The sequence below is a fragment of the Carcharhinus amblyrhynchos genome, chromosome 6 (genome assembly GCF_965287045.1).
Source record: "Carcharhinus amblyrhynchos chromosome 6, sCarAmb.v2.hapA, whole genome shotgun sequence".
In the NCBI taxonomy this organism is placed as follows: Eukaryota; Metazoa; Chordata; class Chondrichthyes; order Carcharhiniformes; family Carcharhinidae; genus Carcharhinus; species Carcharhinus amblyrhynchos.
Window position 1 is genome coordinate 27,015,603 of NC_137329.1, and position 17,885 is coordinate 27,033,487.

General features: G+C 39.7%; 1 protein-coding gene across 1 annotated transcript in view; it reads left to right on the plus strand.

Moving 5' to 3' along the window:
* The window catches only part of lrrc56 (leucine rich repeat containing 56), a 103,629-nt gene that overhangs the window by 12,621 nt on the left and 73,123 nt on the right, over nt 1-17,885 (plus strand). Inside the window, exons 2-3 of the mRNA XM_080190094.1 lie at nt 6,939-7,026; nt 11,699-11,759. Coding sequence (XP_080046220.1) covers nt 6,939-7,026; nt 11,699-11,759 — 149 coding nt within the window. The remainder of the gene's footprint in view (nt 1-6,938; nt 7,027-11,698; nt 11,760-17,885) is intronic.

Consider the following 17,885-nt stretch of genomic DNA (forward strand, 5'->3'; position numbering starts at 1 on the left):
CCATGCAGAGCAGGAAGATATTGGGTACGTTCCCTTAGTTCTTGCTGAATTTGTTGATCTGTCTCAGAATGGGAGGGGTGCCATGTTTAATTTGGTTTAGCAATGCTATAGTGCAGTGAAATAAAATCAGCTAGGCTTTCTCCTTGGGACAGAGAAGGTTAAGGAGAGATTTGGTGGATTGTTTAAAATCAAGAAGAAATCTGACAGAGTAAATTAGAACAAAATGGATGGGACAGTGGTTAGCGCTGTAGCCTCACAGTGCCAGGGGTCCGCGTTCGATTCTGGCCTTGGCTGACTGTCTGTGTGAAGTTTGCATGTGTTCCTGCATCTGGGTGTTCTGGTGTCCTCCCACTGTCCAAAGATGTGATGGTTAGGTGGATTGGTCATGCTAAATTGTCCAAAGGTGTATAGGTTAGGTCAGTTAGCCATGGTAAATGAGCAGGGTTGTGGGGTTGGAGGTGGCGGGCCTCAGTAAGATGCTTTTCTGGAGAGTTGGTGCAGACTTGATGGACCAAATGGCCTCCTTCTGCACTGTAAGGATTCTATGGTTCTAATATATTTCCACTGGCAGAGTGTCTTCCTTTCTATGATTGTATGGTTCCTATTCCTGACAGTGAGGGACAGAAATGCCTGAATTTCGATAGCTCCTTTCAAGACTTCAAAGCATTACAAAACAGCTGGTTAAGTATTTTTGAAGTGTAATGACTGCTTTAATAAATGAAATGCAAGTGCACATGTGCACTGCAAGCTCCCACAAACAGCAAAGACATAATGATAATTTGTTTTAGTGATGTTGATTGAGCAATGAATATTGGCCTAGACAGCAGGGATAACATGCCTGCCCTTCAAAATAGTTCCATGGGCTCTTTCACATCCACCTGAAGAAGAGGCTGATGGGGCCTCAGTTTAACTTCTGTCCAGAAAGCTAACACCTCTGCAGAGTACAGTGCTCCCTGGACCACTGGACAGTTGTTGAATAATGTCTAGCAAAAAATAACACCTTGAGGATGGAATGAAGAAGAGAAGCTTAGCAAATTAAGATACATTCCTTCTTGGTGAAGTATCTTAACTTGCCCTCCCATCTGGAACTGTATTTTGTAGCTGTAATAGCTATTAAATTACTCAAATTGAACATGTAGTAATCAACAATTGTTGCAGAGGAGAGACGATAAAGCATGGCTCCCTCTTTTCCTTCCTCTTAACTGAATGACGATGGATGTGTTTTAAAAGCCAAAGTATTTTAACCCCCAAGTGCTGTAACTATCAAGAACAGACAAATAATAGGTTTTCTCGTAAGTTTTAAAAAGAAAGATAAATGTTTATTATTCAACACCTGAATGTGACCACATCAACTCTCACACTCATACACATATTCAATGAAAGATTATGATTACAAAAGGTAGCATACACTTGGTTTTCCAAAGTTTGAAAGTTCTCAGTTGCACTTGCTTTTCCCAAGATGAGGTCTTGAAATGTTGCAAGCCTGTAATTGTTTTGCTCCGCTGAATAATAAAATCTGGCATTTTTGGTCTACTAATTTGCTGCAGTTTATTGCTTGCAGTAGCAATTTCTCTTGCTCTGCTCCAGTTGAGGTGCAATCAAAACTCTGTAATGAAAACCTGGTTTTAGTTCCTCAGATAAAGACATAAAGGCCGACCCAGAATTCTCCGCCTACTGATAATTCTTAATCAGATTCCTGTTCCTTTGTTGGTCTGGATCTTTCTTTTAAATGTCCTTAACTGAAATGTGGCTTCTGTCATATGACTAGAGTGTTTCTGTCTATTGTCCTCACAAATAGTTTCTGACATCTAGACCATTGTTCAACAATGGGGCCCAAGTGTAACTCATTCACATAATGTGACGAGAGAGTTTCTTCACAACAACCATTCACTGGAACTTCACTAAAGTTGAAAAGTCTGTAAGCAGTATTGTGAAACAGTTTTTTAATTATTTGGAGATGGGCAGCCATTAACCACAGGAAAGGTCTGTTGCATTTTAATGACTTCTCAAAGATATGTTTTGGAATTTCATTTGCATTTGAATGGCAAGTGTGATGGTTAGCCCAGGGGTCTTGTGTAGTTCTATGTTTAGTTTGGAAAGAAAACGTCACTCGGCCCCACATTCCACTTTATTTTAAATGCAAGATCAATTTTGAATTTATACACCATTAATCTATTTTGCATGAGAGTGATGACACAATACAACAGCAACAATTTGTGCTAGGGGAAATTCTCTTGCCTTCTGATACTTTTGTATTTGTACACTATTTTTGTATTTGTACTCTTACGGACAGCACAGTGGTTAGTGCTGCTGCCTCACGGTGCCAGAGACCCGGGTTCAATTCCTGACTTGGGTCACTGTGTGGAGTTTGCACATTGTCCCCTTTCCTCCCACAGTCTGAAGGACATGCTGGTTAGGTGCATTGACTTGAACAGACACTGAAATGTGGCGACTAGGGGAATTTCACAGTAACTTCATTGCAGTGTTAATGTAAGTCTTATTTGTGACTAATATACTTTACTATTGTATCGATGAATTGTTTTATTCTGGAAACCATCAAAAGTATTGGTAGTTTCAGCCTCCACTGACAGCTACACAAACATGGGGTCTCTAACTATTAATCTGGAATGAACAAACAGATCAACCAGTTGGTATAATTCAGTATGCTGTCACCTATAGTGAGTGTAGTGCTTGTGGGAGGAGTGGTGACTTTGAACCTCCAGTTCCCAAGGCCATCTCCACTGGGGTTCTTTTCTCTCCTCGTGTCTGGATGTTGTAGAAAGAATACAGAACAGAAGGAGGCCATTCAGCCCATCAAATCTGCACCAACAACAATCCCACCCAGGCCTTATCCCTGCAACCCGACATATTTACCCTGCTAATACCTCTAACCTACACATTCCTGGAGACTAAGGGACAATTTAACATGGCCAATCAACCTAACCCTAGATACAATTAACTAGATTTAATTTATAGAGATTGATTGTTGTGACTAGTCAACAACTCTATTATCATTAGATCATGTGACTTCTGGGCCTGTAGAATAGGAATACAATGGATCTTTTTGGGTCCAGCAATGCCTGTGTTATTGGTGCCAGTGTAGTGTGGTAGATCAGAGCTCTAACTAGACTCATTTTATATTTTGAGTCAATTTTTAAGGTGGCTTATATTATTGGAAAATGGAAAGGCAATGTTTTCAGTTACAAAAGCCATAGTTTGACTATATTTATCATTTTTATTGTTCTTTTATTATATTTACATTTTTGAAAGCGATCTAATCAGAACTGCAGTCGCTTTCATTGGATTAAAATAGAAATTGACGTTTTTAACATAACATTTAATCTTGGAAATGGAGACACAGTCTGGGTTGTCATAACGGAAATTAGATCTGTACATTGATATTATCATGCAACGCAGAGTTTCAGTTATTTCCTGGCTTTTCCTTTTGACATATTGCCAGGATTTATAAAAGCTAAACATATGACATTCAGACTGGATTTCACAGTGTCATCTGATCTTACAACAATAAAAGGTTCCTTTACAATTTCATGCTGTCACTAGCATTACAGAGCCCAAATAATGCTGTAAGTGGTACTTTTTTCTCACAGACTAGAAGAAATTGACCAAGTCATGCATGTGTTTGGTATATTGTTGACAACAGAATATATAATACCCTTTTTGAAACTAGAATATTAACCTATCATTTCAAGTATATGTGACTTGCTTCAAAAAAACTTAATCAGGCAGATTTTGATAAATTAGCATATTTCTTGTGGGCAAAACAAGTCAAATGTGCATAGTTTTCAAATTTTACTTGTCACATTAGGATATGTTTTAGTAATTTTACTTCTGGAGTAAATTAGATAATTGGAGACAGCAATTTGCAAATCATTTCTCCTGTCTGTAATGCAATTTCTCTTAATATGGAGGTTGGAACATTCAGGGCTGTGAATCTGTACATGGCAATGCTGAACATTGACTTTTTATTAACCTGCAGGATTTCTGCTTCTGTGGGGCACACAAGGTCTTGCTTGTGACAGTTTCACCCTAAAATAGCAAAACAGCAAACTTCTACCAGTAGTTAAACTTGGAACCCTGACGAGGACAGTACTTAACCTGATTTGTGGGCTTGGCGTTTGATGCTTTTTTAATTTGATTTAATATTGTCACATGTATTAGTATACTGTGAAAAGTATTGTTTTTTGCATGCTATACAGAAAAGGCATACTGTCCACAGAGAAGGAAAGAAGAGAATGCAGAATGTAGTGTTACCGTCATAGCTAAGGTGTAGAGAAAGATCAACTTAATGCATGGTAGCTCCATTCAGACATCTGATAGCATCACAGGAGAAGCTGTTCCTGAGTCAGTTGGTACGTGACCTCAGACTTTTGTATCCTTTTCCTGAAGGAAGAAGGTGGAAGAGAGAATGTCTGGAGTGCGTGGGGTCCTTGATTATGCTGGCTGCTTTTCCGAGGCAGTGGGAAGTGTAGACAGAGTCAATGGATGGGAGGCTGGTTTGTATGATTCACCGGGCTTCATTCACAACCCATTGTAGTATCTTGCGGTCTTGGGTAGAGCAGGTGCCATAGCAAGCTGTGATATAACCAGAAAGAATGCTTTCTATGGCGCATCCATAAAAGTTGGTGAGAGTCATAGCGGACATGGCAAATGTCCTTAGTCATTTGAGAAAATAAAAGCATTGGTGAGCTTTCTGTAGTGTTGGCACAGGGGGACCAGGTATTGGTAGTCTGGACACCTAAAAACTCAAAGCTCTTGACCATTTCTACCTCATCCCCATTGATGTAGATGGGCATGTTCTCCACTATATTTCCTGAAGTCGATGAATATCTCCTTCATTGGTTGACATTGAGGGAGAGATTATTGTTATTGCACCAGTTCACCAGATTCTCTATCTCATTCCTGTACTCCATCTCATTGAGATCCGACCCACTATGGTGGTGTCATCAGCAAACTTGAAAATTGAGTTGGAGGGGAACTAAGGATTCCTGGGTCAGTGAGAGATCTCATTTATCAGTGACAAAGCAATCCGTGTCCACAATCGGCTTACTAGAAAATGAATTGGCTCCAATTGCACGTATGTACAGGACGTCTGGCACAAAATGCACACACAGCAAACTGACCTGTTTATTCCTGCCTTGTGTGATCATACATTGTACTACAGTGAGAATTTGCCCAATGAGAAAATGGGGAAAAAAGATCAGGCAATCTTTAGGAACCATTTTTGGTGACCTATTTTTCAACTTTCTGTGAGTTGCGACTCCCACTTTGAAAAATGCTAGATTAGAGGTACATCTGAGATTTCTGCAGGAGTTCTCCATGGCAGGAGTTCGATAGAACCATTGAAGAAACAGTGTAAACAACTGTGTCTAATGTGTACTGAGGCTTTCCGTCAAACTTCTATTAAAGCACAGATTCAGGGGCTTTTTAAAAAATAGAACGTGGATTTCTATAATCTTTCACAATCTCAGGATGTAACAAAGTACTTTCCAGCCATTGAAGGACTTTTTTTTTATATATTGTAGTATTGTTACTGTTGTAAAGTAGGAAATGTCTAATGACCAGATAATCTGTTTCGGTGATACTTGTTTGAGGGATAAATTTTGACCAGGCACCGGGGAAAAGCTTCCTTTCTTCTTCAAAATAGTGCTGTAGGATTTTTTAGTGTCTATATGAGAGGGCTTTTGGGTCCTAGGTTTAATGCTTCATCCAAAAGATGGCACCTTTGGGAGTGCAGTGCTTCCTTATACTGTACTGAATGTTTAAGCCTGGATTGTGTGCTCCAGTCTCTTGAGTGGGCCTTGAAATCACAATCTAAGCCTGTTACATTGACACTGCAGCTTCTGCTGATTGGGCTACGAGGTTACTGGACATGCAATAAATTCCAAAGTACATACAAACTTTGCAAATGTTAATCAATCTAGAATACATTTCTGATTAAATGACATGCTTCAATGTGTATCTGTAAACTTAAGATGAGGTAGTATTTATGTGATTGACTTAAAGTGTAAGTTTATATGTCAGGTGTTGAAATTGCAGTAGTATTGATAGGAACTTTGCATTTCCTGTGCACTGAAGCTGTTTGCCTGTTGCTGTTTCTTTCCCTTTATTATTTTTAATATTTTACGAGCAACATTTCATGCTGCAGAATCATTCACTCCAGGGGATGCAGACTTGGAACTAATATGGCGCACAACTATGGTTTAGCCATTCACTACCAGATTTGGCTGAACCATGTAAAGCACTATGGGATCTTGCACTCATAAACTAACCCCAGCTTCTCTTCTCTACTGCAAGTCATCTTCTTAAGCTCTTTGTCTCCTCCCCCTTGCTCCAATGACAAATGCAAGCTTCTCATAGGTTTCTTTGCCACAGCTATTGAGGCCATGTCGTCAACTGCCTCAGTCACTTCCTTTCCTTTTTCTGGCCCATCCAACCAAACTGCCTCTAAGGTTCCCCATATATTAGCCCTGAACTGGTTTTCTTCTCTTGTTTCTCTCCCATCTCTCCATATGCCTTCTCTCGGCTTTTCTTGACCATTAAATCCACCTACTGCTCCTCAATTCTATTTCCAATAAACTATTGGCCACCTTTCTGTCCTAGCTCACATGTTGACTGACATTGTTAATGGTTCTCTCTCCTTAAACTCTGCCATCATCAGTCCTGTCCCCAAAAACTAATCATTAGCCCCTGGGCCTTAAATTGAGGAATTCCCTTCCTAAACCTATCTATCGCTCTATCTCACTTTCTTTTTATAAGACACTCCTTAAACCTACCTCTTTGACTAAAGTTTTGATAATCCCTAATTTTTTTTTATGTGACTTGGTTTTGTTTTGTAATGCCTTTATGAATGGCCTGAGATATTTCATTATGTCAATACAAATAGTTGAATGTACATCTGTCTTTGTTTATCCTTGCAGCGAGCCCTGACTGAGACAGAGGACCTACAACAGGTGAAAGTTCTGGAGATGTGCGTAGATACACAGGATAACAGTCTTGGAAACTTTGGTAGGAAATCTGTTTAACATGGATTTATTTAACCCAGCTCTTTATTCAAAGGGTCTTCTGGTTTGATGCTTTATTTTTTGTTGTGTCTTGGCATGTGTGAATTGCTGTTGCTTAGAGATTAATTTTAGGTATGTGAAGAATGTAACTACAAAACAGTTGACTGTGCAAAAGTTTTTAAATACATGCCCTTTTTCTCACAAAATTGATGCAATTAATTAATCCTAATGAGGACTGCAGTAACAAAGTGAATTGAATAAAACCCAGCCAAGCAATCCCAGTAATGTTAGATTGAGGAACACAAAGCTTATGTCCAAACTCAGAAAAAAATCCTCCTCTTAAGGAGGCAGAGATTTAAGGTGAAGGGGGGAAAGTTTAGGGGAGATGTGTGGGGGAAGTTTTTCACGTAGAGAGTGGTGGGTGCCTGGTATGCATTGCCTGAGGTGGTGATGGACGCAGGCACATTAGCAACACTTAAGAGGCATTTGGATGGATCCATGAATAGGGAAGGAATAGAGGGATAAGGACTGAGTAAGGGCAAAAGGTTTTTGAAAATTTAGTTTGGGCAGCATGATCAGCACAGGCTTGGAGGGCTGAAGGGCCTGATCCTGTGCTGTACTTTTCTTTTTCTTTGTTCTCTACATTTTTGTTATGTATTTAACTATTTCAAAATTTTTTTGGCCATCTTCCCATCTTCCACCCTTGTAAATTTCAACTCATCCAGAATTCAGTGCCCATGTTCCATTACAACAAGTCCTGTTCGCTCATTACTCTCTGCTTGCTTACCTACATTAACTTCCAGTCCAGTAGCACCTTGAATTTAAAATTCTCACTATTGTGTTCAAATCTGTCCATGGCCTCATCAATCCCTATTTCTGTAACTATCTCCAGCGCCACAACCCTATAAGAACTTTCCATCCCTCCAATTTTTACTTCTTGTATGTCTCCAATTTCCTTCATCCCATCATTGGCGGCTATTCCTTCAGTTTACCAGGCTGTAACCCCTGGAATCGTCTTCCTAAATATCTCCACCCTCTGCCTTCTTTACAATGTTTCTTAAAACTTATACCTTTGACTAAGCCCTGGAATAGGAAAATGCATTTTAGTGTCAAAATGTGTTTGATAATGCTCCTGTGAAGTGCCTTGGACTGTTTTATTACTTTAAAGTTATTGACTGACATTTCCCCTGGACTCTCCATGGTTGATGAGTTTCTCTTACATCAGATCTGACTTTGAGACAAATGAGAGTGATCTGAAAACAAGTAAAAGTTATTCCACCCCATAGAAACACACTTTCTGAAGAATGATCCTGACCATCATGACCAATGACAACCCAAATAATTTGCCCACTTGCCTTAAAGCTGGTATACTGTAATAGCAGTGAGGTATTAATCAAAGCAAGTGTTAGTGAGCGTTAGTTGATTTAACTGTTATCAGGAATTCTCTGGGACACTTCTGATGTATACCCAATGTAGAAGAGCTACATTGCAAGCCTTGAATACCCAGATAGATTTCTGAACACCAGGCAGTGATGTGAGAGGTGCCATTTGGGCAGATGTTCCTTGTAGAGGAAGAAGAGCAAGTGGGTAAGGGTAATGGAAATGCCAACCAGGGTGATGTGGAGATATCAGCCATTGGAGAGAAGGGGAAGATGTGTTTTGTGGTGGGATGCGTGAGGCCCTGATTCACGTGTCCATCTTTCCTTATCACCAGCCATTCTTCTAATATCTTCCTATGCTGGTGATCAGAGACATCAAATGCACATTTGTTGAGCACTTAGTTGAACATCTCCAATCTGCGTGAGATTACAATCTCAAACTCCCTATTGCTTGTCACTTCACTTCTTTGCTTTGATCCAATTCTGAGCTTTTTGTCTTTGACCTTCTGCACTGTTCTAATGAAGCTCAATTAAGCTGGGGAAATAACACCTCATCTTTGTACTGGAATTTTTTCCTGGATACCGTTGAATAAATTCAGACCTGAATGATAGTTCCTATTCTCTCTTTGCAAGTATGTGCTGGTGATGAAGGATGGGTGTGCTGCCTTTTGGAGATGGGAGAAGGGAACTAATTGGTGCTTGGGCAGAGATTCCACTGTGTGAACATTGTGCTAGCAAGATAGTCTGAATCTTTGGTGTTGATCTACTTTATCTTTCAACCACAGCTCTACACCCCTGGAAGGACCCTGTTCCATTTTGCCAGTTTTTCATACTTCCTGTTTTACTTGCCTCTTCAGCTCTTCTCATGTGATGTATCTTGTATATGTTTCTTATTTCTTTGATTTATTCCATTTATTTCCTGCCCAGCTATCACATCTGCCATTTAACCATTTCCTATTTCTCACTGAGGCACTTTACTGGTTATTCTACTTCCTTTCCTCTGTGAGTGGGTGGTCATTGTGTGTATTTTATCCCTCAACATTCTTCTCATTTCAGTTTTTAAAATGCTGTCAACCTATAATTCCTTGCTGTTCTAGGGAAGGGTCTATCTGAACTGTCAACTGTCTTGTGTCTGCCCTGTTTTTCATAACTTCAGATTTCAGCATCAACTTCCTTATCACCTACTTCTGTCTGGTTCATGTTTTAGATGTTGCTGTTCTTATGGGTGTTCTTTTTCATCAAAACCACTATACATAGAGACTGCATTTCTAGCAAAATGCATTTGCTATAAGCACATGGTCTGCTCCATGCCATGGTCCTTGACAGCTGTAGACACTCACCCAGCTCTTCCTTCTTGTGGATGTGAGAGTCTGAGAGCCCATTCCACACTTCCAGCAGAGAATTGTGATTACAGGGTGAGATAATCAGTGCTGTGGTAATGTAGTCCTGTTTCCAAGTTTTTAATACAGTGCTCAGTAAACCCGAGACTCAAAAAATTGCAGTTAGTTTGAGTTGCTATGGATTGCCTCTGTTCTGTTTCAAAATAGAAAATCTAAAATCCGAAATCCTACTAAATTGAGCTTGGTCGAAAGAATTGTTCCCCTTTTGCTTTGTGCGTTTTTGACTTTTTTTGCAAGTTTTCTTTAACTGATTGTTGCATCAGTATTTTGGGCCTCCACCCTGGCCAATTGTAGTGTGCTAGAATGGCTATAATTCAACACACCGCGAAGCTCAAAACTTGAAATTTGCTGCTACAGAAAGACAAGAGGCTGGCATTTGTTTTGCAATGAGAGAAGGAAAATTGAAAGTCTAATCATCTTGAACAGCACTTACTCAGCAAAAGAAAAACACTGACAGAAGTAGAAGCAGATGCTAGGAATACTGCAGTGAGTAACTCACCTCCTGACTCCCTAAAACCTGTCCACCATCTACAAGGCACAAGTCAGGAGTGTGATGCAATACTCCCCACTTGTCTGGATGGGTGCAGCTCCAACAACACTCAAGAAGCTTGACACCATCCAGGACTGAGCAGCCCTCTTGATTGGCACCACATCTACAAACATTCACTCTCTCCACCACCAACGCTCAATAACAGCAGTGTGTACTATCTACAAGACGCACTGCAGCAATTCACCAAAATCCTTAGACAGCCACGTTCCAAAACCACAACCACTTTCATCTAGAAGGACAATAGCAGTACATACATGAGAACACTACCACCGGCAAGTTTCCCTCCAAGCCACTCACCATCCTGACTTGGAAATATATTGCCGTTCCTTTGCATTTGCTGGGTCAAAATGCTAGAATTCCCTCCCTAACGGCATCATGGGTCAACCCACTGTACATGGACTGCAGTGATCCGGGAAGATGGCTCACCACCACCTTCTCAATGGCAATTAAGGATAGGCAATAAATACTGGCCAGCCATCAACGCCCATGTCCCACGAATGAATAACATAAAACTCTTTCATCCTGATGGGAAAAAAGACAAATCAATGTAATGCAGTAAAGAAGCACAGTTCTTCATTAAACATGGAAGCTGTATTAACTTAGCCTTTCCCTCTTATTCCTGCTCCTTTTTCATCATGACTAGACTGAAAACATGCCTAGAATTGTATTGTGTTCAGGAAATAGAAGAAATAGAAAAATGAACAGAAATGAGGTTTAAGTAAGTCTGCTTGCTGCATGTATTGCTATTTCATAAGTCACTATTTTGGTGCAAAATGGTTACACATGTGGACAAACTGGGCAAGTTAAACAAGTGAAATAAAACTTTGGAGTTTTCAATAAAATTCCTTCTGTTGTCCCTGAGTTGAACAAAGTTTTGTTCCAGTTCTGTCCTGTACAGTCCCTCAGTATGATTAAAAAAAGTCCTTTTTTTGTGGAGCTTCTGAAATTTTATCTCTGGGGTTTTCAAAGTCTTTTCATCTTTTTGTTTGAACTATACATTTTACTCAGTGGTATAGTGACAACAGCATGTGAAAACTTGCCATCAATTGCATAGTTTAGAATACCGAGTTATGAGATCAGCATTCGTAAGGAAATTGATCCCAAAATCTCTCTGAATGTATTGTTTGTTATTCTTATTATATGTGGGCTCAATGTGTGTAACTGTGACTGATTTAATGAACTTCAGGAGGAGGCCTCAGAAATAGCTCAATTTATTCACTGGTGACCAAGTCATGTTGGCATTCAGAGAATGCCATGGATCTTTGCCATTTTAAACTTGTGACTTTTTAAAACTTTAGACACATTCTCTCATTATGAATTAATACAGTAAGCCCTATCTATTTACAGGTGCTCATTTACCCAGTTTGGTTCAACTGAAGCTGAATAGTAGTTTTATTGCATCGGTAAGGTAGGTAACCAACTTTGTCATGAAATAATGAAAATTCAAGCTGCTCCTTTTCTGTGCCTCTGAATGAACCTAGATTAGTAGCAGATTTTATTCATGCTAATGCTTGCACTTTTTTTTTCTGTCTGCCCAGTTTGTTTGACTTATATTAGCAAAACATCTTCATTTATCATAAAACTAAGTACACTTCTCACTTTTCCTTTTCATATTTTGCACATTATTATTATATTTTATGCAGCTTTACAGAACCACAAGTTGGGATCAGCTGAGAAAGGTTCTTGGATCCATTTTTAAAAATCACACCCTTCCTTCCACAATTGACCCCTATAGTCTTCCCATTACTCTGTCCAGCTGTTTCATAAATGAATCCAGTGTCACTGCCTTAACCGTGGCAACCAATTCCAGCTGTTCAATAGCCTTTGTGCAAAGAAATACTTACTGGCATCTATCCATCCCTTGCATTTGATACCCACTGACCTTCCTACAAAAGAACACATGGAAGCTTTGATTGTTGAAAGACTTTTGAAAGTCTGGATATACTACATCCCTATAGTTTTTCCCACATGTCAGTTTGAAATCTGGCTGCCTCAAATATGCCTGAGGTTAGCTAGAGAAAATCAACCCTTTTTGAAGCCATTAGGTTATTATCATTGTCATAATTGAGGTCAGAAACTCCAAAAGTGTTTTATGAAGCCCGCCTGGATCACAAGTTTTACACTTTGAATGTGGCTAGGATAAGCAAAATATGTTTCATCTCTGGTATAATTCAATTGACCCACTGGGGAGCTTTTATCAAACAAGGTTTATCTAAGAATATAGTTAATGTGTGGAAATAAAATTAGCAATATGTTTTATCAATTATAAACAAAACAACCATGATAATGTATCTAAAATGTTCCAACCAAACAAAACTTCCCATAGACAATAAAACACTTTCCACAAGTTTAACATAGCAAAGACTAATGCTCATGTGATACTGGGACTGTGTATCCTTTGATGAATGTGCAGTTCTCTTGAGACAAACATAGACAAGCTTGGAGTCAGAGCAGTTTCCCAGAGCACCAGAGACCAATTCTGGTTGAACCACCAACAGCAGATTTTCTACTTCAGGAAGGCAAGAAACGTTGCTTTCAGGTATCCAGCAGAATTTCCAAAACCACAGAGAGAGAGAAATACTTCTTTTCAGTTTGATGTCCCTTCTAAAACTCAAACTGTTGCCAGCCAAACAAAAAATGCAACCTTAAATTCACTACAAAGGAAAGAACTATCCAAAAACACATGGTCTTCCTCCTGACAATGCAGGGTCATAAAAGATCCCAGAGTAAAAACACACAAATCCCATTTAAGTAGCAATAAAATGACTTCTACAGACAGCTTAGCAACAATGAGAGCTGCAGAGAACATGATCTTTTTAAAAAGTTACTTGAAGGTACACTATCATTAAAACATTCTTTGCATTTTGTTTCTGATGATGGATTTAATTTTTTTCTGATGTTAGCTTAATAGATTTGTAGTTAGCATGCATAGTCCTGCTAATGTATTTGTACTCACTATCTTTGGTTCTGTTAAAGTTCTGTTGGTGTCAAATTTGTGTCTTTTGTTACCCTTGAATTTGAAAACTACATTTGCCTATTAGCAAATCTGTCTGCTGGAATTTTTTTAGAATGTCGGCTCGGATGCTCTTCAAATAGTACCACATGTCTTTTTGATCAGGCAAATATGGTTACCTTTTAACATTGTGTCTGAAAGTGTGTACCTTCAACAAAGTAGCATTCTCTTGGAACTGCACTGAAGCATGTAGCTGTCTGCACTTCACTTTCATTTTTAACTCTTGTACAATTTCCTCTGTGAGCATCTTCTTACTGTTACAATATTGAAATAACTTTTTGCCATTGAATTTTGCATCTAAAGCTGTATTCCTCATCAGCTTTGTCTTGTAACCTGAAAGTTCTTTGTCTTGTATTTATCTCTCATTGAACTTCAAGCACACAGGAGGATGTGGTGGATATGAAACACACAAGCACACTTGGATTTTAGCCCCCAGTTACTCTCCAAAGCAGGAACTTAATTGTAGCAGCCAGAGGCCACTAACTAATATTTATCCTTTAGCTACATAACTAAAACAAGTTATCTAATCACCATCATATTACTGTTTGTGGGAGCTTGCTATACACAAGTTCATTGCTACATTACAGAAGTGACAACACTTCAACAGTAATTAATTGGTTCTGGAATATTTTGGGATGTTCTGAAGGATTGTGAAAGATGCTGCAGAAATGCAGTTCTCTTTTTCTTATTTTGACTGGCCTAACTAAAGGAAGGCTTGTTACCAAGAAGGTAAATTCTGGGAAAGTGGCTTTGGAAAACTTTTGTTGCAGGAGTGGTAGTTGGTAGAACAAAGTGGCTAAGTTGAAAAGGAGCATGGTGATGGTGGTGGTGAGGTGAAATGTGGGTTGGGGTGGTTAGGTGAAAGAGATTGAAGTTGAGAAGGTGAGTGGTGGCTATTTCCATATTAAGGGCTTTTCGTTCTGCTCTTCCTTACAGGTGAAAACATATTTTATGGCCCATCCTTCTGATCTTTCCCACTGCCAGTACATGACTGTAAAACCTGCTTCAGAAATGAGGGAGGCACCCATTAGACATTTTTCTTATTTCCTTTCCTTTCCCTCCACCCCAGTATAGTCTGGCCAATGCTGGTCAAACGCACACTTGAGACAGAAATATGAATCTCCAAGCTGCAGTTCAGGAGCAGTGATAATCATTTTTTAAAAAAGTTTTGGGAAAGGAAATTATTATATTGGATGATTATTAACTTGCGAGGAATGAGACAGGGGATGGGGAGGAAAGTAGCATTTATTGGGCTGGTCAATTCAATCAAAGCAAATCTGATTTGATCATTTTGGTCTGTAATAGTTCTGTGCAATGTCTCAAACACTTGCCTCACATGTGGTCTAGACTGTTGCCTCTCTAAGGCCTAGTTATTTGAACAGTAGGAACTTGCTGTCTGAAAACTATCCACCTGCTGAGTTCATAATTTCTGTTACAAGAAAAATATTCTTGGAGTCTGAAGTTCTCTGTATCCATCTACATTGTTTTTTTTGATGTTACTGTTTACACAAGTGAAAATGCAATGGAGCACAGCCTAGTTATATGAGTTGTGTAATAATAAAGAGCTCAAGTGTATGTAAGGCTGCGAATGAGCGATTTCTTTTGCAACCAACTTGAATCATTGTCAAACTGTTTCTTAGTGCAGCTGTAAGGGTGGGATAATCAAGGCTGTGAGGTTCTGCAGGGCCCCCTGTGGATAATGCTCCTTGCTGTCAGCTAATGGTTCAGTTCAAGCAGAAAAGCTAGGTCACATTAATCAGTTCTCTTTTTCTCCGCCCATCACCTTTAAAGCTGGAAGTAGGCTAGTTTTTACACTGCACACTTGATTACTCCAGCTTGGAGTGTGACTTGACAACTGACAGTACCCAGCCAATTGAAATAAATGTTGTTTCAGTGAGAGAGGGCTCTTGCAACATTCTTGTTGGAAGTCAAACACACACCCAATTGCCTGTTTGAGCAATGGGACTTCCTGTTTTTTTAAGTGAGATGAAGTATTACCTCTGCCTTTAAGATCAGAGTGTTTTTGCATGCTGTGGGCATGCTAACTCTACATTAGATTGCCTGTTTTACTACTTTGTGCAGAATGAATATAACATTTACTACCTTTCCAGCATTTTTTTTTGCAGTTCCAAAAGTTCTAAGAACATAAGAACATAAGAAATAGGAGCAGGAGTAGGCCATCTAGCCCTTCAAGCCTGCCCCGCCATTCAATAAGATCATGGCTGATCTGTCGTGGCTCAGTTCCACTTTCCCGCCCTCTCCCCATAACCCTTAATCCCCTCGCTTATCAAAAACCCATCAACCCGCTTCTTAAAAATATTTAGCGAGGCAGCCTCCACCACTTCAACGGGCAGAGAATTCCAGAGATTCACCACCCTTTGAGTGAAGAAGTTCTTCCTCAACTCCGTTCTAAACCGCCCCCCCTTTATCTTGAGGCTGTGCCCCCTAGTCCTACTATCCTTTCTGAGCGGGAAGAGTCTCTCCACCTCTATCCTATCCATCCCATTCATCATCTTATATGTCTCAATGAGATCTCCCCTTATTCTTCTAAACTCTAACGAGTACAAGCCTAGTTTATTCAGCCTCTCCTCATAGCTCAACCCCCTCAACTCCGTTATCAGCCGAGTAAACCTCCTCTGCACTCCCTCCAAGGTCAAAATATCCTTGCGTAAGTGCGGCGATCAAAACTGCACACAGTACTCCAGCTGTGGCCTCACCAGTGCCCTATACAGCTGCAGCAAGACCTCCCTACTTTTATATTCAATCCCCCTCGCTATGAAGGCCAGCATCCCATTAGCCTTCCTGACCACCTGCTGCACCTGCAAGCTGGGTTTTTGCGACTCATGCACAAGGACCCCGAGGTCCCTCTGCACCGTCGCCTGCTGCAGTTTTTCGCCACGTAAGTAATAGTCATTCCTACCATTATTCCTACCAAAGTGGACCACCTCGCACTTGCCAACATTAAATTCCATTTGCCAGTTCCTGGCCCATTTGCCCAGCCTATCTAGATCCTTCTGCAGACTCTCCACACCCTCCACGCAATTTGCCGTTCCACTAATCTTGGTGTCATCAGCAAATTTCGACACAATACACTCAGTTCCCTCCTCCAGATCATCTGTGTAATCTGCCCCTTGTGTAGTACTATCATTCATAATTGATGGTAATTGACAGACTCCTGGAGCTTGCTCTTGCCACTGATATGGTTCTGTTTCAGGGGAGCTTTACACAAGCTGATGATGTGCAGTTTTGAAGCAATCCCTTTTATGTTTATCAGTTTTCTTTCAAGTCTCTATGAGTGATCTCCCACAGGTATTAACAATCCAAATAGTTGCCAGTGCCTTACAGATGTATAATTGCAGTGAAGTCTCAGATATTCTCCTGAATGGAGCTATGTTATCTGTGTCTGATTAATTTGGTTTAAAATCTGGTGTACAAGATGATCAGACTTTACATGATGAACTGTTTTGAAGTATGGAAAATACAAACAGAAGCTCATTCCAGTTTACTTTTATTTCAACCCAAATTAGACTGTTTAATCTGGATGTTTTAAATAAATATATAAATGTGTAATTTATGAATTAAAATTTCTTCTTAATAATAAAGAATCACAGTTTATAGGACAGAATGAGGCCATTCAGTTGCTAATGCATTAGCAAGATGGCGCCAGAGTGAGGCAACTTCATGCAAACTGTGCCCAACATTCCTTCTAATTCTTTTACTCTCGTTCTATGCTTCTAAAACTTCATTCTAACTCTTTTAAACTTTCTAACCATGCTCATTAAGTTGATCTTTCTCTACACCCTAGCTATGACTGTAACACTACATTCTGCATTCTCTCCTTTCCTTCCCTATGAACAGTATGCTTTGTCTGTATAACGCACAAGAAACAATACTTTTCACTGTGTGCTAATACATGTGACACTATATCAAATCAAATAATGCCTTTCAACTGTTAGCTAGAGAATTTGCAAATTAAACCCACTGGTCTGCCTTCTGCATGGCCCTGTATCTTCCTCCATTTTAATCCTTATCTGGTGTTCGCCGAAAAGTCAGCAAGGTCAGCATTCTTTCTTCTAAGTTGATGAACATGCAGCAAATCAAATTCGTTTTGATGTACTTTTGCTGATGGCTATGGAGTCCAGCCTCTGAGAGGAAGGTTCTTCCACAACTGCCACATACAATGTAATTATTAGACATTACTGTTTCGATTTTGGTGCCTATAGTGGAACTGCTGTAGCAATGGATCTTCCTGGTGCACACCGACCCATAGGGGTCTGTTGCCATTTCCCTCTGTTTTTGGTTTGTGTCTTCTGAGTGTGAAAATCAATGTTCAGGGCACTTATGCCATGCTTGCAAATATCCCTAAATAGAGACAAAGCTATTTATCCCGGTCTCTATCCATAATAATGCTATTAATGATCCTGCAACTCTTGTAAATAAATTTCTTCAAAATGCTCTTCTCATGTCATTTAATGACAGTTAAATTGATAGCCTCTCATTACCATCACCAGTTATTATGTT